Source organism: Poecile atricapillus, chromosome 2 (genome assembly GCF_030490865.1).
Source record: "Poecile atricapillus isolate bPoeAtr1 chromosome 2, bPoeAtr1.hap1, whole genome shotgun sequence".
In the NCBI taxonomy this organism is placed as follows: domain Eukaryota; kingdom Metazoa; phylum Chordata; class Aves; order Passeriformes; family Paridae; genus Poecile; species Poecile atricapillus.
This window is the reverse complement of record NC_081250.1, coordinates 106,610,356-106,635,112: the sequence shown is the minus strand read 5'-3', so window position 1 is coordinate 106,635,112 and position 24,757 is coordinate 106,610,356. Positions and strand designations below refer to the sequence as shown.

The window sequence follows — 24,757 nt, the reverse complement described above, 5'->3', positions numbered from 1 at the left end:
TCTAGCCCTTCATATACTTACCTGTAAACACCAAGCACCCACAGAAGGAATAAAAATGTTGCATAATCAATATATGTAAAAATTTAGTACTTTATTTGTGAAAGTTTTCTAGATTTTCAACCAAAAGTACACCTCAAGTTTCAAATGAAGAATGGTTTAGCAAATCCATAACCTTCACTCATAAGAGCAGCACAGCAAACTTTTAAAATCAGTTTTAATTGCTGAATGTGAAGTGATAGTGCCCAAAGCTGTTCACCAGCAAAATTCATTTTGTACCAAGCACTAAGGAACAATGTCCTTCACCTTCTGTCATGTGCAGAAATTGAAGTTTTCATAAGGCATGTTCCTTCACCATAAACATATTGCAGCCATATTAGGATTTCATTTATAACAGTTTATCAAATGTTAGTAAATTAATAGATGTTACAATAGATGAAATTTGTTAAAACCATTCTATAGATCAGATTAAATCAAATCTAAGATATCCTCATAGCTGAGACATACTACATTCATCCAACAATTATAAAGGTTGATCTCATACATAACAAGAAATACTGACAAGGCTCATATTTCAAATACAAATTCATTTTATCACCAACTTGCACCTATGACTTGCTTTTGCATTCATCATGGGGGTTTTACCTCAATTTGTTCATCACATGAGAGAGAATATATACCAAGGTACCCCATTCAGAAAAACCCTAAGACACATTTTCTATGAAATCAATAGGTATTACTTCTTACAGTAGATAGCTTAATAGAAGACGAAAAAAATTCACCATATTCTGCTTAAGAGTTTAAATTGGCATGGAATCCAGCCAAATTACTATTTTAATCTCCAAGATACTAGTGTAATGGGCTAGCAGAAAAATAAAACTTTCAGGTAAAGCCTTAAGTCAATTTATGTTTAAAAAAAGTCCTGAAGGGGGCTGTGCTCCAGCTTTGCCAGAATTTCTGCAATACTGTAATAAAACATTCTCAAACTAAAAATTTATGGAAGACTGCCTGTCAGTCAGTCCTGCTCATTTTTCCATTCACACTAAGTCATCCCCTTCTCATCCCACACACATCAATGGAACCTTTAGAGTATTCTTCCTTCAGTAACTCACAGACTTCCTGTATCAGTGAAACAGCTATTTCCAATGTAATGAATACACATTAGCTGTGTGACAAGTGTCTACAACTTGACAGCATTGGCATGATCATCTTTCACAAAGGACTGAGAAAGTAAACACTCATCTTTAGGAAATCCCTAATATGTAGCCTTTATTCTATATTTTAGCTAATTATTTGCTTTTGTGTCTAAATATAATGTCAGAATTACTGAAGTTACAAGGGTATGCTTCTCTCCAAATGCTACATCATCATTTAAAAATGAAAACATCCATTAAGGGACGCAGAAATAATAAAAAACTAAAATCTCTTGAAACACCATTACTTTGAACTGTTTCATTCAATAAAGGACAGAACTCCCAACATTTTCAATTCATAGATACACAGTATTAGAAAATTCTCCTATTTCTCTAGCTTAGCACAAAGCAGAGTATATAAAATACATTCACTATTTAATTTCTTAACATGATACTATCTTAACACTTAAGTTACTTCACACAGTAGGACTCAGCTGACAGAATAATAAGCTTCCTGTTTGCTACATAATTCTCTTCTGACAGGCTTTTCTCAATTAGTTCAGCAGTTTCCCAGTGGAATATAAGCCCAGATAACTGAGTTTTATACAACTCTGAAGGAGAATTCCTTACTTAACCACCATCTTACATGTTTTTTTACAGTGAAAGTTCACTGCAAGCCTTATGCCCCATTTGGGTAGTAGAAAATAAGGAGTATCTGTAACTATTGTACTATAACATCCTCCACACAAAATCCCACTTTTTATCTGCCTGAAACATTTGACTTTCATCATTTGAAGGAAAACAAATAGTTTAAAAAGATACTTTATGCCTGTTCTATATGAGAATTACTTCTTCAGGTAAGTACTCTGGGAAAGTGCTCATTGCACCTTAAGTAAAACTAGGTTTGCTACTCAAACTTTTTTTCACTAACAAGGTGTTTTAAACTGCTTGAAGTATCAATTCCTCACTATTAAAAAGTTTTTACAACAATATATAGGTGCACAGTGACAAAATAAATTTAATTTTAAAGAAGAAGACAGTGATGCAAGTATGGTGAAGGAACATACGTAAGATATTAGACAGATGATGATGATTAGGTATGAAATGGAGTGAAGGTATTGCAATTACAGTCAAAAGGGTTCACATTCAGGGAATCCCTGAAGAATGGTGTGGTCATCAGATGTGGGAGATTCTGTTGACATCAGCATCACTTCTGCTTGGCACCAGAAATAGTTTTAAAAGCTTGCTGCACTAACATATTAGATTATCATTGAAGGTATGAGTTGAAACAAAGGCTTATACCTGCTGAAAGAGAACAAATTAATTTTAAGTAGAAAAAAAAAAACCCAACTGAACACAAAGACTGAACTGTTACAGTACAAATCAAAAAACAGCACAATTATAGTGGAATGCTGGGCATAGCTTCAATCACAAATTGAAAAGATGAGATGATCAATTTTAATCAAATCCAACTTGCTACTCACAAGTATGATACAACTTGCCCTGTCACAAGACTAAGCACAAAAGACACTAAATAAAACACAAGAGTCTTGAGCCAAAAGGCACACAAGGAATGACCAGAACCATCTCTTTCTAGTCAGAGGCACTGAACAATTCTGGCTGCTGGCAGGCAAAATCCCAAGCATTAGATAACATCATAGAGAGTAAAACAGCACCTAAGGAAAACTGACAAAAAAAATTCTGAGATCACATCTAATCAAGAAGAAAAACTGTAACATAAAGCAGTTTCTTCTCATGTGCCTATATATAAGAATATCAGCATACCCAAACAGAACTCTAATCTTCTGTAACTCCTAAAGTACTCTGAAAAAATGTATCTGAAGAATACAGACTACTTGTATTTAAGCATGCATCTGGCATCTTTTCCAAGTATAATTTCAAAAGCCAAAACAATAACCTTATTCTTTCCATTCAATGCTAAAATGTAAAGCAGAAGCTAAACAGTGGATGCAAGACATCAGAGATGACAGTAACATTTGGAGTTTCTGGGTAAGACAGACAAGCATTTTCAAATTACAATTTTCAGTAGTCTGCATGTTCTTTACAGATAAAAACTACATGGGAAACTGTTTTGAATTTCTGTTACTGGGGTGCTGTCCCAGTCACCATATGACAGAAACAGCTCTTCACAGACATTTAGTTGAGCATATCAGATCTCAAATTTAAGGCATTTAGAAACACAGGCCCTAAAACCAGCAATCTAACCATTCTAGCCCTGGCTTTCATGCACATGAACAGCTGAATCCACAACTACCAGGACTAGATGTGATGCTGCTATCACTGAAGTATTATAGGCTGCTTTAAGCCTACTAGAGGAAAGGGCAAGCTAGAACACCTCAGTTTCCTGTATCCATGAAAAGTTTATTCCAATTGTGTTACACATATGGAAGCAAAAAGTCACACTGTCAGGGTTCTAAGAGAGTAAGCTTATTCAGTAGCCAGATGCTCCAGATCTCTTACTGCTGAAAGATCTGCTAAGACTATACCTAATTACAAAGATTAACCTTAATTTAAATTCCAAATATTTGAATTACATGTATAATACTTTCCAAGTTTTAACCTTGCAGTCACACAGTTTTTTGAAGTTTTTGGAGAGTGTGTTCCCTATACCCCTTGTAAGACAGGTAACTGTCACGCACTGTTCCAAGGCAGTTAATGAACAGACAAGTCAAGATTAAGATAGATGCAGAACAGTGAAGATGATCTACTTTTATGACTTTTCTGTGAAAACAGCTTCTGCTGTAACTACACATTCAGGTGAGCTAAACAGCTAGAGAATGTACTGACTGGGCAGAGCATACTTATTTAGCCACATCAACACACATGCTCTAATAGATGGATTATCAAACACGGCCACTTGATTTTTTTCTTTTAAACTGTACATAGAGGACATAAAGCCACATCACACAAAAAAATATTGGTCTTTTAACTAAAGTTTAAGACATGATGCACTTCAATGATATTTTGTTTTAAATAATAGAGGATGCATTGGCTTTTTCAATCAAGGGATTGTTGCACTTAGTGGTCCTTACAATTTTTATCCAGCACCTTTACCTGTTCCTTGATGTCTTGCAACTGTTGCTGCAGCTTCTGTACATCCGCATTGACATTAGTGTTGTCTTTGTCCTTCTGCAAAACTGGAATGTTTCCACTTGCTGTAACATTAAAAGAAAATAAAGATATGTGATTATGCAGCAATCTAATGAACCAGGAATAATTATTTCCAGTGTCACAGCAACAATTTTTCAATTACCTGAAAAAAAGTTAATCAACCATCTTTTGATAATCTAATTAAATTCACTACACCATCACTGCAGCTCAACAAAGAGTTTCTTTGAGTTTAGTGGCAACACTTCTTTGACAACTATTTCCATAATAATGATGCCCCTTCATGTTCTCAGAATTCTTATTTGTCAGTGAAGTTCCTGAGATAAATATTTTTTGCATATATTTAAAGAAAAAAAAAAAAGCCAAATTCCTTCACACTGAAATGACTTTTTCATCTATAGAGATGATTCTATTTGGTGGTCAAAATTGCCCAAGTGTCTTGGAAATAGTTTGTTCAAAATTTGAAGAAGCTCAGATTAATATTTCTGTATTTGACTGATCTGGGAAGCAATATGAAAAAAAAATTGTTAAGTCTTAAATTTCCAGTGTGAGTATTGAAAACCTGATTTTAATTACTATTCTTATATTTATCTATTTCAGAACACAAAGAGAAGAATAAATTAATATTCCAATTCCCATAAACTCAACCAAAATGCTGTATACCACATATATACACACAGAGCAAATACAAATAATTCATAGAAATTACTCAAGTAAGTCACAAATAGTTTAAAAACTAGTCAAAGGAAGAGATGTAAAACTCGACATTCTCTCAGGAAAGCTGCTTGTACCTAGATGCAAAATACCTACCATTCCTCCAGAGTACCAGAGGTAAAAAAAATAAATTCCTTGCTCATTTGCACCATCTCAGACAATCTTCAGCTTTTACCTCTTAAGGCATTAGTAAGTGGCCAAGTCATCACACATATTTTGGGTTCTACTCTGAATGCTGGAAGCAACTCTCCAGTGTAATGACTGGTGGTGTTACCAAGTTTGCTGCTACCGATGCAGAAAGTCGTGCAAACAGCAAAGGGATACCTGAGTTAACACTGGTTTCATTAAACTTTTCTTCAGAAAGAAGAGCAATATTTAGATCATTTAAGAGAACGAGAATAAGCTGGTGGAGGAACATGAGAGAGTATGGGCTCTGGAGTCACTCACAAATATCATCACTGGTATCTTCTGTACCTTTCCCTCCGCAGCACATTATGAAAGGCACTCTTCGCTCAACCACTGCCCGACACTGTACACACTTCTTCATCAAGCTTGCACAATCTGAGGGAACAGAGAAATAAATCAACCCTGAATCTTCCCCTTTCATTTTTCTTTTTTTCTATCCATGAGTTTGTTTATTCAGAGTATACAGCAATGACTCAACAGATGCTTATAATGCAAAGAACTACTTGAGTTTATCTTCACATAATTTTCTACAAATCACACCTAAACAATGTCCTGTTTGTGATTCAAAGTAAATCTATTCTCTATCTCCTTTTAAGATACTTCAAGTGAATAAGTTCCTCTTTCTCCAAATGGATGTCTAGTCCACAAAAATTACAGAAGTTAAAAGGTAATCACACATTTGAGACCAGAACTTCCAAGAAAGTCCTGGCTGTTTTTCTCTTTAGAACAAAGGATCTCACAAATCCTTTTGCTGGATCCCAATGCTCCAGGGGCAAAGAGGTGCAGGTCTCTACCCCTACAAGTAAACCTACATCTTTTGATATAATTCTAGAAAGAGGGCTGTAATTTTCCTACTAAAGGCAAGTTACTGTCTCATAAATGCTAAAAGGCTACTATGAATCAAGAGAATGAGTCCTATAAAATACACAAACTTCAAGACTCTCTCGTTCTGCTTGAACAAGATGTCCAGAAAAAAAATTGGGAAAGAAATCATCTACAGCTTTAAACCTTTTGCTGTCCTTGTTACAGCTTAGACTTGGTAACATGCTGCTGAAATCCTTCACCACAGTAATCAATCTTTTTGTTGTCTTCTTTCCTGGGAAACAATTCAAAAAAACTTCTTTCATCATCTTTCAACTGCAGACAGTGAAAGAGGCCAGATCAGGCTAACTATAATCAGTGATTCGACATCAGCTGCCTCAGCCAGAACAGAAGAAGAAACCAGACTTCTTCAGCAAGTCCAAGTAAGCAGTTACTCATGGAAATTATTACCTTCCCTCTTATTTAGATGTGCATCAATAAGAACTGCTCTTCTATAGGGAAATGACCCTTCAACAAAGGCCTGAAATGTCTGGAGACAAGGTGATAGCTGCATTCTCATCCACATATACTCAAAACCAAAAAAATTCTGGAGATCTCCTATGTATTTTTTCACTACACAGGATAAATCAAAGTGAACCATAACTGGTGCCCTTTGCAAAGATACATGATGTGACTTTTGGGGGAAAATACAGCCCTTGTGAAAATCTGTAGATTAATAATAAAGCAGAGTAAGTATTTATTTATATATTTTTAAAACACCATCTGCATATCTGAATGCTTTCAAAAAGCTGCAACAAAACAACAAAATTAATTCTAATTACTTCCGAAGTGCTCACAATACTGTAGTAGGCTTGCTTCTATAATATGAGAAAGCCTACTCACAGTTAAATAATTCAGATGAAAGCACACATGCTTTCTAAATTTTTGAAAATCTCCACTTTGTCTTCCAATTATTATCACCACGACAAATAATGCCAAAATTCTGACAATCACACCAAGTAAATTGAACCTGACATCAGATTACTAATGACCTTTTAGTAATGTGATTAAAAGCGTTCTGGATCATGAGTATTTCAAAAAGAGGTTTTGTAAAGTTACTTACTCTCACAGGCACACATATGACCACAAGGCTGGAAGAGCACCGCTGCCTTTTTGTCTGAACATACTACGCATTCTTCAATCTGTTAAGAACAACATATACATGTGAGCAAAGTGTATCTCCTGCTCTCTACTTTGCAAGGCATGTGGGCCTCAAGAATCTCCATCTAGTGGGGTTTTTAACTAATTCAGCATATCAATATGCAACTTAAATGAGTTATCACGCTAACTTCTAAGAACAGGTATTTGCTGGCAATTTTTATACATTCAGTACAGTGACAGGCACAAAGAAGCAGTTAGGACAGCATAAATTTATTTTTCTTTTTTCTTTTCTCCTTCTTTATTCCATCACAGATACTTAAATCAGGGTTGATCAGCCTGGAGAAGAGGTCTCCAAGAAGACATTAGTACAGCCTTTCTGTAATTAAAAGTGCCTTTTAAGAATTATGGGACCAAACTTTTATGCTGAGCCTGTTGCAATAGTACAGGGAGTAATAGTTCTAGACTAAAAGAAAGCAAATTTGGACTAGATACAAGAAATAATTTTTTTATGATGAAGGTCATGAAACACTGAAACAGGTTACCCAGAGTGGTGGTAGATGATCCATCCCTAGGAACATTCAAGGTCAGGCTGGACAGGGCTCTGAGCAACCTAATCTCATTGAAGATGTCCCTGCTCACTGCACTGTATTCTATGTCAGTTATATGACTGATTTTAAAGGCCCCTTCCAACATTCTATGATCTCATGAAATTCACTTAAAAGGTACTTTTACAGAAATGTTCTGGGTCAGGGTTTCTCAAGTCCTTTTATGTGAGAGCTGTATATATCATGGAATCATCAAATGGATTGAAAAGGACCTTAAAGATTCTCCAGTTCCAACCCCTGCCATGGGCAGGGAAACCTTCCACTAGACCAGATTACTCATGGCCCCATCCAAGCTGGCCTTAAACACTTCCAGGGATGGGGCATATGCAGTATGATCATAGTCATCACATACAATTCCATTTATACAGGCCTGGGCCACCTCTTTCAGTTCATAGAACTGTTGTCCTGATTCAATCATTACTTAGCCTTGCAGATACTACTGCAAGTTTTTATACAGAAAAGTAGAGTAAGTAGAAGTATATACAGTATGAGAAGTATTGACCAGATATTCCAATCTCTCAAACTAATTCAGCAAAAGAAATCAAAGCAAGGTTATCCACAAAGCTTAGCTTTCACCTGGGAAAGCTGATTTCCTTAGATTAGCTTCTTTAGACGGATGAGTAGGGGCAGAACCCTCACTTTGCTGCTCCAAATCATCCAGTGGCAGAACCCTTTAACTGACTATAAAGAAAGTCTAGAGAAAAGAAGCTCCCACTATGTTAACATTTGGCTTTTGAACATACACAATGCATAACAGTGAACAGTGTAAGAAGCATGAGAGAGTGAATAGCAAAACCAGTGCAACTTTATATTTACAATTCTTATACTTACTCTGAGATGGAGGGAAAAACAACATACCACAGAAGCAGACCAATCAAATATGTTTGGAAAAAGCAAAAAAAACAAACAAAACCAGTTCGGTTTCCTAAAAAAACCAACCAACAAAAAAAACCCCAAAAAAACCAAAAGCCAAAAAAACCCAACCAAACAAAAAAAAGCCCAAAGCCAATCCAAAACCAAAAATAAATCCGAGTGCAGAACATGATTTCTCTTTTTAACAGCTAAAAGAAACCAGGACAAGTCTTAGTGATTACAAGGAAAAAATAAAACAGAAAAGCAAGAGGATGTACCCATATAGTCAAAACTATTTGGGAGTAACCATTTGAGAAATCTTGGTCTCCGAAATAGGGCATGACTGGTTGATTCTCTGAAGGAAAAAGACAACGTAATGAAAGTCGTATTTCCATAGAAAAAGAAGGTGAAAGCTGAAAATAATTATTAACTACACAAACAAGCACATATTAACTCAGTTTACAGGCAAATCATCTTTCAAGCAGCCCTAAGGAATAGAAGAACTCAGTATTACTGAGGGAAATTATACTTCAGAAAAAGCAGCAATTTATCTTAACATGAAGAAAAGACACCATGGCAGGGGGAAATAGTCTATTTCAATAAAGCATCCTCGGGTGACTGTATTAGGAACTCTGAGGACCTGAACAATAAAGACATTGCAAGGCAGGGAGAGGTAGGTATGACAGGCAAACAGAAAAGAGCAAGATATCATTATGATGCAAAATTAATTCCATCCAGTGAGACATGTGTAAGGCATAATACCACAAAAAAGAAGATATATATTTCTTTAACCTCTTTTTTATTTTTTTTTTCTTTTACTTTTCCATTACAAAGTAAAAAATAAATTTCAGAGGCTTTTACCTTTGTCCTAGACTGAACTTGTTCTTTACAGATGAGGCATTTTTTCACTCGTGGTGAGCACAAAGAACACGTGGCAATGTGGCCACATGGGCCAAACAGAGTATCCCTCTTCATGTCTGAACACACCATACATTCTTCTAAGGTTTCAGAATCATTGTTGATCATAGATGGACTTCGGGAACCAACCTGGCCACTACAAAGAAACCTTGCAGTCAAACTTGTAAGAATAAAAAAACCCCACTCAATTTAAAACGTACATCAACCGGCCACTTATATACTCCAATGCACTCAGGCATCAGTGTATGATCATAAAGCAATCTGAACTGCCTTTTCCAAGAATTACAGCTAACAGTGGACTGCAAGGTCGCACACTTGGATAAGGCATTGTACAGAAACAGGACACACAAGTCAGGATACTGTGTCGTGAATGTAAAAAGTCCCTTCCTCTCGTCCTAAGAGCTTGCTTTACTAGCAGAGACGTGCTCTGTGATTCTGACGGGCACACGCAGCCCCTGGGCCTCGCCCGTCCCATGGCCGGCAGTGCCGCACGCCGGGCCGGAGCCCCGCGCTGCGCTGCCCGCAGAGGGCGTGCGTGCCCAGCCTTACACACACACACACACACACACACACACACAGACACACGCACTGACTCCGAAAGGAAGTAAGAACCTTACTCCTCACCAGGGCAACATCAATAAAAACAGCCTCTCTTTGTCACATTTTGAACGTACAGTTTTGATTTCCATACAGGAATTAAGGGTGAGAATCATTTGCAGCAACAGCAGTGGAACCTAACTAGGACAAAGTGAATCATCTGATACTGCATGGACCTGACAACATGATATTTCACTGAAACCCTAATTCCTAAACCCACCCCCTCGTTCTCTTTACACAGAAACATACAGTTGTTCAGATTAACAGATACTCAGTGAGTTGAGAAGGTGACCTTCTCAAAGCAGCATCAACACTGAATGCGTATCAGTTTATATTGGGTTTTGCCCATTTCAGTCATTAAAAGTTGTCTGGACAGAGATTTCACAAGTTCCCAGGCTAACCTGTTTGCAACACTTAAGTTATTTATTCTTCCAGGGATTTTCCCCCAACCCCCTTGTGAAGTTCTACTAACCTCCACCTGAAGACTGTCACCTTCCCACTCTCCCCTCTCCCATACTAATATGCATGAAAGTCCTCTAAGACTTGGGTAAATTTCAATTAATGTATTTCTGAATAGCATTCAGTGTACCATAAAACCCAAAGAATTAAAAGTAAAAAAAAAACCAAAAAAACACATACAAAAAACCTCGCCAAACCCCCAAATTTGTATGTTTTAATTACCTATTTCTAATTAAAGGATCAACATTTTAAAGAAATCAGTTAATCTGTGGAAAGCAGAGATCTGGAAACTATGTATTTTATAAATATACAAACCTGACTTTTTCTTTGTGACATTTAGCCAATGCTTTGCAGAGACTTGGATCAGGGCAGAGATCGAGAGGGGACTGACCCTTTTTGTTACGAATGCCGAGGTCAGCCCCATTGGCTGCCAGGAAGCAGGCAATAGATGCAGCACTCTTCTTCTCTGCTCCTTGAGTGCCAAGTCCCATTATTAACTAAAAGAAAACAAATATGTAAACAAGAAAGACTCTCTAAACAGTTAAGAATCATCTGGCTAAAGTAAAGCTACTCGATATGTGCACATGCACATATATGCATAAACATGTAAGCCCAAGGAAACATCTCTAGAACTAAAATCAAAACAATTTGAGTCAGCTATATTCAGTTTTCCTCTAGGGAACTAAATTCAGCAAGGAATTGTTCAGCTACTAAAGCACTCAATTCCCTGCACACCTACACTCACATGTGAAGCGGCTGTCCTTCTATGTAAGCACTGTAAAGGGCAAAGTTCCAGTGGGTATATTCAGAACACGCTTCGGTATATACTCAAATTGCTGAGTTCAGACAAAATGCGACCACCACTCTTAGACTGAAAACAGTTGAGCAGGGAAATGAATGCACATCTACTTTTTGTCCAGCAAGTAAGTACCTGCCCAACAAATTAACTCAATTTCAGTCTCAGCCTGGATGGATTAAAACACACACACTGTCCCCATCTAATCACATACTTTGCCCTTTTACAGCTGTTATATATTCTCATGTTACTGCTTCACAGGGTCAGCTAGAAACACTAGGAATGCTCGCCACCACAGCCCAGCAAGGAGCAGTCCCCTACTCCAGAGCAATCTGGGCCTGCTCCCAACATCTTTTTTGTATTAAAGTTCAGTCAGATAAAATGCACATATAACACAGAACTGTTGGCATCACTAAGAATCCCTCAGCAAACTACACTACACTATATTCAAAGGAAGAGCTTTGGCAAAGCTAGGGCAGCTCCAAATCAAGGAAACCCAGTTGCCTAGGGAAGCATTTTTTTAAACCTCAGTCTGTACATTTTTTTTTAATGCTAAGTTCTTTTATCAATATGTATCACTGAGGCTACAAGACTACTGAAGGTCACTTAATGAATTCAGACACTCCTCCTGCATTCTTACTCATGATTAGGTAAGAACAGTATAGCTCCAAAGGCTTTATACCAGGAAAAGCACTAAGTTATGGAAACAAATTGTTTCATGGTAACAGAAACAATTGTTTCACATAACAGAAAATTTTAATTTATCAATTGAGGCCATTTTTCTGCACTTCAATTACAGCACTGGCTGAAGCAAAAGAGAGATTTTACTCAGCTTCAGTCCTGGTACTTTGGACCGTACTATTAATCCAGCCAACATTAAGACAGCACAACACCCAGTGAAACTGATGTGCTCCAGGGCTGGCAGTGTCATCATGGAATGGTCATCTACACTGGTCACAAAAACCCTAGGCTCTAAAATGCCTCTGGCAGGCTGAACAATTTGAAAACACCAGGACAACATTGCATTCTACGACATTTCTCAATAAGCATGCAACTTTTCAGGCACAAAGAATGAGAACACCACAAAACAGCCCAGGCACAAAATAGTCTCCATTATAATGTCTTAGTGCCCAGTATGGCTGCAGCAAATTATCTCTGGAGGGGGCTAACCCTGAAACGCATCAACACAGTCCAGTCCCAGCCAATTCACTAGTCTCAATTTAATCCATGAAAACTGTATAAATACAATCTAAGTAATTGTAACTAGTGAGCTACCTTTGAAGCAGTAAACACTTCACATTAGTTTAGTCAGTGGCATCATTTAAAAGCATTTTAAAGGTCAGAAAGACACCTATATTAAAATAAATTACACAAAATAACCCTGGGAATATTACAATTATTTAGGATAAATAAATGTATACTCTAGGCCAGAACAGTGCATCTGTAATCAAGTAATTCACATGACATTTTTGTGGTGGTAGAGACTATACTTCAGAAAGTTTCTCCTCCCAGCAGCACAATCACCACAATATGCTGGATGGAAAACTTAAAAATTATTTAAAGAAATGGGGTTCACTTCTCATAGCACCTGAGCACAAAAATGTTTTTCAGAGTGGTACCTAAATTGAGTAGGGCTTTGTGTACTATCAAGATTGTCAAGTACATCCATTTTAAATAGTCTATCAAAAAACCAACCTAAGAAACCTGACAAAAATTGTTTTAGATGTAACATAGAATATCCTGAGTTAGAAGGAATTCACAAGGATCATCAAGCTCAATTCCTGCCCCTGCAGAGGACAGCCCCAGGATTTGCACCAGGTGCCTGAGATCACTGTCCAAAAGCTTCTTGAACTCTGGCAGGCTTGGCGCTGTGACCACTTCCCTGGGGAGCCTGTTCCAACAGGCATAACGTTTGCAATCACAAGGAACTACTAAAAAAAAAAAATAATTGTTAAAGAATTCATTCCATTTAGTTCCATTTATGAAGTAAATTAATGATAATCAGTAAAAAGTATTGTTTTGTATTTTAAACAGTGGTCAAAGTAAAAAGTAACAAATCATACAATTTCAATGAGTTGCTGTCCAACCAACTTGATTAGTATGGAAAAGCCCTAAAATCCTGCAAATGAAACTTTTCAGTTTATTACTGAAACAAAAATAGAAATAATTATTTGTTGAAGTACCAAAGAGGCACCCTACAGGCCTCAGTAAGTTGGAATCTCCAAGACAGCAGTCCAAAATTAATTAAAATAGAGCCAAGCAAAAATGAGCTCTAAAATACTAAGTATTTACAGAGATGTGTTACTATCACTTAGCCTAATGAAATCTGACACATTTTCCAACCTTTAAAGGAATCAATGAAGAAAAACAAAAAAATCTCCCAAAACAAACCTTCAATTTAAGTAATCACATTTACAAAAAGAAAGCCTTACTGATTCCCAGGCTAAATTATTAATCCGATTTATCTTCTATTATCTATCACTTGTATTTGCAATTCCAAACAAGACAAATTACCAATGTGTCCTTGGGTAGCTTTAAAGGTCCAGATGCCTGCACATATTTTCACAGCTTCAATTCTGTCTTTGTTGATACTCAATTTTGGGTCAAAGGCAGCTTAATATTTAAAAATGTTTAATGGTAAAGTCTAGTTTATAGATTTTTGGCCTTACTGCCATTTAAATAAAGCTAGATAGGTACAAGTATTGTTCTTATTTACCGTTTTTCACAAAAAATACCAGTTTGATTTGCTGATCATCGTAAAGCATTTTCAGCTATATTTACTCCATCTTCTACATTTCACATAAAACGAAAAAAAGCAAGTTTTCATCTCTGACAGAACTTATCTTCTCCACACCACTTAAACCTCCCAAATTTGTTAGTTTGGTAAAAATTTTCTCTGCAGCTAAACAAAGTGCAAAGAAATGACAAGTAGTTTGATCATGCTGAGAAAGGAGAGGAAGTATTGGTTGATCATACTTTTTTAAAACCTTAAAACATTTAGGATCAGAGATACAATGTGAAGGAATTTTTTTTCTTTTCTTCTCATGCTTTTGCCTGCTCTTTATTACTTCCATGTAATTTTTTTTTAAAATTACACTTTTGGTTTAAACCAAGGATACTTGTCAAATAAAACTAGAAATAAAACTTAATTCTCTAAAGTGTAAAATCCCCCCAACAAGAAAGTTAAAAGGTGATGGAAAAAGACCCCCACTTCTTCTGTTAAAACCCTCAAAACTCAATACACAACTCTAGTTTCATTGTGGATGCCATTAATAAAACTGGGAAGAGAAACCAATTTATGAAATGCTGAATCTGAGGAAAAAAAAAAAATCATCTCCCTTTCATTCATTCCACAGTTAAACACATGAACACAAAGTATTCCAGACAGCTCTCATAGAGTCCATTTCAGATCACGGAAACAACTGAGCTGTAACCGCTCTTCTTGTCTCATTGAAAAGGACACATGCATTTTCTCTACACATGCTAGTCATACTTCAAATCTCTTTCAAAGCTTATTCCAGTTTACTTCAGTGAGCTTACATAACCAATCTGAAAAAAAAATTTTTCAGTGGAATTATTGTTTTGAACAAAGACTTCTTCATAAAGTTGGTGTATTTGTCTTTTCTTAATGAAATGCAAAAACAACAACAAAAAAATTTTCTTATTTTAACCGACAGTTAAAATTAGAAAAAAATTATACTGGCAACTAATGGTTTAGCAGATCTGATCCATCATTATGTTGTGCATCTTTAATACCAAAATAAAAAAAAAGTTTATTTTTCTCAATCTGAATTGCTCCATAATTATATTTCTCCTTTGTCTCTCAGGCAAACTATAAATGTCACCTTTCATAAAGGGTTCACACAGCTTTTTGGGTGTGAGAGTTCCTTTTTTTCAGTAGAACATTTTTATTACCTGGAGGCTTTTAAACTATTTCCTTACTACAGCACAATTTCTGAAATGAACTCTGTCAAAAATACACATATCAATAAACATACAAAATTAAGAATGCCTTGTTCTAGCAGAACATACTTTTAGGAAGGTATAGAAGAACTAAGCAATTAAAGCTATAAAAACATGCAAGATGCTGAATCACAGAAAACTATTTCAGTCTTATTCTGTACTGTAATACAGTTTAATTCTCTTTCCAAAAGAGATAAACTTTGATTTTTTGGCAGCCATACGTGTTCAATATAGGAGAGAAATTTGTAAAAATATTTTTGAGCTACATAACCCTCTTTTTATTCAAAAAAGGTAATGGCTTCACATGAAAAGTCACATATAACAATATGATTTGTGCCTGTACTGCAATTTAATGCAGAATGTCTATATAAACTTATGCTGCCAAAAACCAGTCCAACAGTACAGAACTAGACAAAGAGACAATTATACAAGGGGGGGAAAAAGAATAAATAAATAAATGTGTTTTATTTACTGTGTTCTTTGATGGCTCCCAAGCAGTATCTACCTTGCCCACATCTTGCATGTCTTGGAGCTGGCGGAGCTGTGACAGGGTGTGGTGTCTCAGGGCTTCATGCAGGGGAGTATCCCCATCTTTATCCTGAATATCCAATTTAGCACCTGCACGGACTAAGAGCTGGAAAGAGAGAGAACCAACATTAAGAAAAAAACAAACAAAAAAACTCCCTATTTATTCCTTTTAGAAATAATTTCATAAAATTATAGTTTAGGATTCTCTAGGAGGCTCAAACGGGCTACTTCCTATCTTGCTACAATTCACAGCAGAATTAATTTAAATTTATTTTCCATACCTGGAGCTCAGCCCTCAACCAAAGCATTTATCTGTCTCAAGCATCAAGCTTATTTCAGCAGAAGGCTAATGCTTGCCTGTGCTCTCTGAGTGCTATGAAAGATACAATTTTAGAGGATTCTTTTTACTTCCTTAGCCTTTAATTCTTGTAAGACAGCCTACAAACAATGTAATATATTAAAGCAATATGTACAATACTTAAGATAGGTATATATTTTTAACTATTAGATTTCAATGACCTCAAAAATCACCACTTTCACACCATGCTGAACTTTAAAACTTGATTTACAGTGTCCTTGCATTAGCAAAGTAGTTAAGCATGTACTTCAGTTTACCCTAATTCAGGAGAAGACATAAAAACCAATGACACTATTAAAACCCCTCTCAGAACACTTTGGAAAGTAATGAACCGTAAGACTTGTCTCTAAAGCTAATTTTAGACACCCGTTCCTGTTCACATGACACAAAACAAGCACAAGGCTGCAGAGGCCCTCCTATTCCTATGGCCTTTGCATACAGCCCTTCCATAATTCAAGCCACCAGAACTCTGTTAAAGATGCTGTTGAACAAATCAGTCAATACATGCTGACAAAATAATACCAACTGTCCCTGAAAAGTAAACCCTGTCACTGTCACCATTTTTAATTCAGAAGCCTGCAGGCAGCAGCTGAGGTTTTAACTTCAGTTTTTGAGCTTCTGCTACTCTGCAAAACTGGGATCAGCAGCAGAGACAAAAGGCATAATCTAAAAACAGGAATACACAAAGAGCGATCTCCCTCTTTAGAACTCACATGCTTGCAAGGAGCTCAGTATCTCAGAACCAAAGAACCCCAGACTGCAGAACCGGCTAAAAGGAAAATAGCTTAAAAGGAGTTCAAAGCCTAATTTCCAAGGAAGTATCTTACTGCAATTATTTGCAGCTTACCGTTTTCCCCAACCATTTCTTCCACAAGTGAAACCAAGAAAACCAGCCAATAGTTGACACAGTCAACAGACACTACTCGACTACTTAAACTCCCTAAATGGATTTACTCTAGCCCAATTTCTTTTCTCATATTCATATCTTGTGTCTGCCAAAGTGTCAGCTCTTTACTGCTTAGAGTTTCTCCTGGAATACTTGACTACCACAGGATTCCAGAATCTTTGCAGAAGTTTAAAAATAATAATTAAAAAAAGGCAAACCACTGCCCTTTGTCATGGCAGTAGGACTTTTAAAAGAACTCTGCTACCTTTGACCACTATTCCACAAATGCCTAAGGGTACAAACCCAGCCCTGGAAGGTATCCAATAGGAATTAATTTTGAAATATGGAGCCAACATGTTCTTTGCATGGCTGCATGAGCTATTTTAGGACTTCTTAAAGTTAATCCACCTCTGAAAAATGGATACTCTACAGGGTCATTCATTTAAACATTCTCAGATATAAGCATGTCAGTCAAATACACATGCTAGCTCTTCTACGTGCCTACCTTCCTGCTCATCTGCTACATTAATATTGTATTCCCAGGTACTGTGTAAATTCCAGAAGGCCACAAGAGTTCACCAAACAGCTGCAAATAGCTTGCAGGATGCAAGTGGCACTGACTCTAGGAAACCATTCTTCTGGTAGCAAGCAGTTCCAGATATAGGGCCGTATCACATGTTTCACTGTAATGGGATCACACCCATCAGCCCTCAGAGAGGGAGAAACCTTATGGTAAAATAACACTTGAAAGAATGCAAATCTGCATAGTGGGGGAAATTCTGTGTACGCCTGAATAAGAGACAGTTTTTCATACAAAATGACTCTACAAAGACAAAAAAATTACACCAAAGGCCAAGGTCAGGTTGATGTATCCACTCTGATAGCAGTGAGTGCTCTGTCTGAGCCTTAAAAGCCCACAGTGGCAAGGCAAACACTCAGCCACACAGGTCCTGATTCACAGTGCACACAGGCCAGAAACAGCAAGCTATGCCAGACTCACACTTCCTGTGCTAGTAACAAAGGTTTGTTAAGTTTAACCTCTGCAACCCCACGAGCAAAAAACCAGGGTAACATTCCTTTCACCTTTTACTATTGTTATCTGCTTATAGGTCTGACAAGCTAAGAGCAGGGAGTGCTAAACACTCAGAGACTGAAAGTAGTTAAGGTCATATAAAGATATTTTGTGTTACAATTTGCAAGAGCAATGAGCAAGGATAATTACTCATACAGCAAAAGACATCAGAAATGCTATTTGACAGTTCCCTAACAGCACCACAAGATTCAAACAAGTAACAGCTGAACACATTCTTCCTTACTAAACAAGAAAGGATGCTGAAATTGGCAAGCACATAGAGGAAACCATAATGTACATGTACAAAAATTTAGCATGCCTCAAGTGGCGTTCATATTGCTGACTGACCTTCTGTGCAAGTTGGCAGGCTTCTGAATTAAACAAAATCCATCAAACAAACATGCAGTGACTATATGTTGTCAAATAATTTTTTAAATGTTCATGAAGTATTCATATTTTAACAGGTGCCATCAGCTTTAGTCAAATGCCATTAACCATATGGCTTACTGCAAATAAGATACTTACCCTAACAATTTGTGTATGCTGTCGTTCAACAGCAAGATGAAGAGCAGTTTGCTGGTTAACATTCTGGATATCCAGGTTAGCATTGCCCTGCAAGATATTCAAAGCATTAGAACATTATCATCCCACCAACTCATCTATAGGCAAGGCAGTCCATTAGGACACTATCACCCTGAATACAATTCCAAGTTAGGGGATTTGAGAACAGAACTTATTAAATACTTCAATTATTCAAAGTATAGATGTTAATCTGTTGAGTGAAACTAGGTATCAAAATTTTCAGTCCCTCTGCACCATTAGGCCATTGTAACAATCTCAAAGGCAAGTCTGACCTTTAGAGCTCAACAGGTCCTTTCCTGCTCCACTGTTTCCACATTGCAACTGCAGGCGTAAAGCAGCCAACTATTTTCACATCAGACGGTTAACCAAAGTACGACATTTAAATTCTCCTGAGAAAAGAGTCCTACCTGATGCACCAGAAGTTCAGCCACTTCCACATGATTATTGAGAGCTGCCAGATGTAAGGCAGTGTAACCATCATCTTTTTTCTCATCAACAATCCACGGTCGTGGTAACTTGGACAACAACACACGCATTGCACTGAAAAAAATACAGAGATGGCATAAATACCCCTACAACATATGCTGAATGACAATAGTAGAACAACATCAATTCTCAGAGCTACGTAGTAGTGGCTAAAATAATTTTCATCTTCTTTTCAAACAGAGAAAGTGGGTGAAAAGCTATACCAACAGTTCCAAAGCAGAATAATTTCATGCTCACTTTCTTCTAGTTAAAGCACACAAACAAACCACACAATGCCTGGAACAGTGTGAGGATCAGGTTTGTTTTTCAGAAGAATGCTATCTAGCAATAAAAATTACATTAAAGACGTACTCAAGCAAATTCTGAAATGTAGACAAAAGAATTTTCTCCCTTAAAATCTTTATATAGCGTCCTTTACTTAAATATTTAACGACCAAGATCCACTACATTAGATTTCTTTAAAATCATCACTTTATAAATTGATGCCATGGGCTGTAACAATTAAAATTTCGTTTCTGAGAAAGAAAATGGAGCAAGATCTCTTAAGCACAGACAAAATAAATGCTGAAACTGTGAAGTGAGTACTAGTAGGATATTTTCTTATAATGGTTGACTATAACACACCATGGCAGTGCCTGGTAGGCAGGGGGTAGGGTGGGGAAAAGCAACTTGATTGCTACAAGTATTAAAGCCAAGTAAAATCCATGAAGTCCAATGACTGAAGGTTAAGGGTATTAACAACACAATGCTAGATACACAAATTGCTCAATCTTGTATTCTCTGAGAAACAGTTTTCTTAAGCTTACATGTCTTCACTTAGCTTTTGGAATACATACGTTACCAAACATAAACCCCTTATTGTCTTATCTTTATAAACAGCATATGCAGCTCCCTTATGACAGTTCCTTAAAGACAAACACAAAACCAGAAACCGCTACAATCCTGTGCCAAGAAACCTCTTCTGTCATCTGATGTTTCCCTACTGTTGATGGAACATGCTATCTACAGGAGAAACAGAACTTCTGGACAAAATTCAAACTTTTAAAACACAAGTAATACTTGCTAATGCAAGTGGAATCATTCAGTCACACACTGCCTTGCAAGGCAGAGAATGTTTCTGAATTAAATGGAAGTTTTTCACTAGAGTTATGGTATCAAAATGTGCAATCTCAATAATCCTCAGAGACAGCCTCATAAACTGAACCTCTCAGCTTTTACTTAAAAACACCCTCCAAAGGTATGAATGACTGCCCTGTCAAGTAATAACTGAGCTCCCAGTTCATTCCAACCATCTGTTGCCTTCAACATTCACACTGAGGTGAAGTGCTATTCACTCCTAAGCTCTCTTTTAGAACAAACCAATCAGTCTCCTATCAAAAAAACTAAAAGCTGTGTCTGGGCACAGCTCACCATAATAAGCCCTCTTTGACAACAGAGAAGTCTGTGAGGTAGACTACTGTACCAGTAAGGAAGTGCGCTCCTTCCCACACACTGCTCAGATGCTCCTGTAAGACACCTTGCTTAATAAGCATCTCCATGTTTTCCTGCTACTGAGTGCACAACATAAACCCCTGGTTCCACACTTACGCTGCAGCTGCCAAAATGGTGTATTAAGTGACACTTTTTTGCCCCCAGAATCAGAGTGCCCAGAGGAATCACAACTAACCAGTTTTCAGGTCACAGGATCATATAAACCCACAGAAAACCAGCTGCTACATGGAACATCCATAGCCAGGATGTTCTGGATGTTTGTCCTCCTCAGAGTGGACAGAAAGCATTCTCAGTCTCTTAGGATTTTTTTGCTTTCCTGGCAGAAAGGTTCTTTCTTCCTCACAGTCCAAATCACTTATAACACAGCAATATAAGACAACAACACGTAACAGATTGTACATTGCTCATTGTGAGCCATTACTCAGCTTCTATTCATAACAGCTTCTACAGCTCTCACATGCACTAGGAAGAAAAGACTAGAAAAAACTTTAGAAAAAAACAATGGCAACATTAATTCTTTGAGAGATTCACTTATGCAGGATTTTTCAAAATTAATTATATAATTTAGTAAAACTCAAGTTACCAAAGCTTTATGAAATGTGGCAAAATAAACCAGTATCAGTTGCACTGATAAACACTGATAAAGTCTATTTTGTAATGCAATGATGCCATATTTTCAAATCTTGGCACCATCAGAACTGTGTTAAGCTGCTTTAGGGAGGGAGCACGTCTGGAGCACTATGGTTTGCTTGGTATCTGGGCACACCACACCACACCAGCTCTTCAGAATGCTGGGCCGATACAAAGTACAGTGCCAACAGCACAACAAGCCTTCTATAGTGGCTGCCCACAGAGCATCATGTCATATAAGCTCTTTATCTTCACCTGCCAGGCTCAGTGCTTCTTAAGACCCCATAAAGCTCTAGGGTATCTACTATGGATAGTCTAAAAACACAATAAAAATTCCTAAAAATTCCCTATGACTGACAGAAGCAATATGACCGACCAACCAGGAAAAGGTGGGGCAACAACAGCCTTAAAAAAATATAAAAAAAAATTCATAAAACTGCAACTACAACTTGAAGAATACTATGGAAGGGCATCAATACTTCAACTACAGCCAACCTGTTGCCAAAGTAGCTCTAGTCACTAAACAATGAACTGTCCTGACCAACCCAATGATACTTTATATTCTTTTCTTCAGTAAGGAAATAAGAAAATTGCCAACTCCACAGATAAATAAAATTTAAAGTACATTGACACACTTCATCAGATGTCTCAATATGTAAATGTACTTCAGAAATACTACTGACATTTCTTTAATACACCTCATCTTTGAAACACAAATAAGAAACCAACTGACTCAGTATTTTGTGTGCTGTGAAGAAGATCACTCATCTTAATATCTGTGTGTTATCCTTACCAGATCCTCTTTCAAATCTTTAGTTTGCTGTCTTATACCAGAATAATTTTTATCTGAAGTTTGACTAAAAAATATTTAGAGGTATCTTGCTTTCAGAGAAATGAGATGCCTGCTACATTTTTTGAATGCTTTTAAGATGCATTGGTCTTCCTGGAAAAACAGAAGGACCACCAAAACAAATAAATGGCTTCTGTGTGGAATAGATTTTTATCTTACTGATCACAGCAAATCATCGAAGGGCCAGGAACTGAGCTGTTTCTTTTTATTCAGATAAAGACTATATATCTCTTCCAGGCCATGCTATATTATGGGACAGGAGGATAGAAGGACTGTTTCATGGAATGACACCTTAAAATTTTGCAAGATATTAAAATGCTACAATGGTAAATTCCGCTCAGTGGCTGCATTCGCCTCCTCATTAGATGAGAGGTAGTTTCTTTCAATTTTTAGAGGATTTTCTAGAGCTACTGCCAAAATTTTGACAGCTAAGTGGCTACCATTCAGAGCAGCACTCACTGGAACAGGCATACATCATACAGAGTCACATAATTAATGCTGCCAATTACACAATAATTCTTGATTCACTCTTCCCCATTAAGTGTTACAGAAGAACCTGGGTTGTACTGCTCTATATATACCACATAGATGTGAAAACTTGCTTTTATGTTGTATACATTAAATGAACCACAGACTGCTTTCACTGTAGTTGTATTGAAAAGATCAAGAAATCAGCAAATCTATTAGTAACCCTGATCGTGAAAACAACTACAGAAAACTTCTCAAACTATTATCTTTAGTGTATTCAACTGTAACAGATTACATGGCTGTCTGAGGAGCTGCAAAGATTATTGATGCAATGCTTAAAACTCTTTATTGAAACACTGAACTTATGCCATCACTATGCTATTCATACATTATTACTAAAGCATCACCAATAAAAAATTTTAACAGGCAAGCTTTGCCATTTGCTAGTCTGCAGTATTTTCAGCTTGGCGGGAAGCTCATAAAGATTTTGGGCCTTTTTGCACTGGATGACCATTTACAACTTCTGAAAACTTCTAATGGAACAAGAGAAAAACTTCAGTTAGAGTTTTTGAGGGAGTTATCTGTAAAGCTTCAATAGGCATTAGTAAGCCATTGCTTCTTTTCTAGGAGCTAAACATGTGCTCAGTCAAAAAGGAAAGCTCATGTGTGTATAGGGGGCTGAGATGGAGGTATCTGCTGCTTCCCCAGGTGCAGCTGTTGGGGGTACACCGACTTATACCGCCCAATGTAATTCATCCCCATAAAATGACAGACTTTCAACAGTTACAAGTGATTTGGTCAAAGGAACATCCGCTAATATGGCACTACATTTAATTTGAGATGTAGAAGAGTAACAGAAAATGCTGCTGTTACATGCATCCTTATTTGACCCTGCCACATGAGTAATAATTTCCTTTTTTTCTTTTTAAATTCGGATTTTTAGAGAGTCTGGAACCACAGCTCAATGTATACAGGACCATAGAATCATTTGGGTTGGAAGAGACCATACAGATCATCTCATTCAAATCCTTGTCATGGAAATTCAGCAGTGTGAATTGTGTATTTGCAATGTACGATATGTCACAGATAAGAGCAATACACTAATTCACTTTTAGCCGCACAGAGCACTTGTTTCGACATCAAATGTTTAATGTTTATCAACATTAAACATACAGAAAATAAAATTGTTCTTATGATGAAAAGTTAGCATATGGTTTATTATTCATTACCAACCTACTTATAAAAATGTTGGATTTCATGCAGTATTTTGCTCATGGAACTTTTGCAGATGCTCATCAGTACTGTCTGAGAATGCAACATTTAAGTATAGATTTATATGGAAATTGTACAAGATAAAAGTATTTGTAAACAAGATGAAGCCAGCACCTCATTGCATAAAAGCAATTCCAGATTTAGCAGTCTTAACTAAAAGCATCCTTGCACCCTGTTTAAAAATACATGAACAAAAACCAGAGAAGATTCTCTGCCACCAATGGCAATTCGAATGCAGAATGTAAATTTGAATGCAGAATGTAAATTAAGAAGGTTGAGGGTTTGTGGGATAGTGGTGGGGCGGGGTTGGTTTGTTTGGCCTTTCAGGGATTGTTTGTTAAGGTTTTTTACAAACAAATACTTTGGCAGAGAAAATTAGAAAGGCTACTTCACAATCTGTATACACACATTTAACTTAAATTGCTACTGAAAGATACAATCCCACTTTTTTTCCCTGCACTTCAGTTCCTGCATTATGTTGGCTCTACAGACAAATCATTTTCTAGCAAGTGAAACAACCTGCCAGACTCCTGATTTGGCAAGTTTGCTTTCAGACAGATCAATGAGATAATCCAACCTACCCCGCCAACTTCCATGATCACTAGAAGCAATAGGAGTAAGGAAATGACAAAGCCAGAGCTGCGGGGAGGGCAGACCGCCCTTTCCAGAAGCGAAGTCTTAGATCAGCATAAATTTATCAGCAATCCTATCACCAGAGGTTGTAATGATTCACTGCACTTTTTCTTACAGGTTTTTCTACTTTCATGCCATTCTCCTCCCTCAACTCAGGTTTTCACTGTCTCAGTGTGACATGGTTTCATAA

At 37.0% G+C, this 24,757-nt stretch overlaps 1 protein-coding gene across 3 annotated transcripts in view; it reads right to left on the bottom strand.

The window, feature by feature from the left end:
- MIB1 (MIB E3 ubiquitin protein ligase 1) overlaps window positions 1-24,757 on the bottom strand; it is a 77,752-nt gene that overhangs the window by 6,705 nt on the left and 46,290 nt on the right. The window contains exons 13-20 of one of the 3 annotated variants that reach the window (XM_058830395.1): window positions 19,145-19,277; window positions 18,681-18,767; window positions 15,784-15,945; window positions 10,868-11,049; window positions 9,440-9,632; window positions 7,084-7,162; window positions 5,448-5,534; window positions 4,206-4,306 (exon numbers count right to left, since the gene is read on the bottom strand). In XM_058830395.1, coding sequence (XP_058686378.1) covers window positions 4,206-4,306; window positions 5,448-5,534; window positions 7,084-7,162; window positions 9,440-9,632; window positions 10,868-11,049; window positions 15,784-15,945; window positions 18,681-18,767; window positions 19,145-19,277 — 1,024 coding nt within the window. Of the gene's footprint in view, window positions 1-4,205; window positions 4,307-5,420; window positions 5,535-7,083; window positions 7,163-9,439; window positions 9,633-10,867; window positions 11,050-15,783; window positions 15,946-18,680; window positions 18,768-19,144; window positions 19,278-24,757 lie in introns of all 3 variants that reach the window. The other 2 variants (XM_058830396.1, XM_058830394.1) reach the window with 2 other exon arrangements.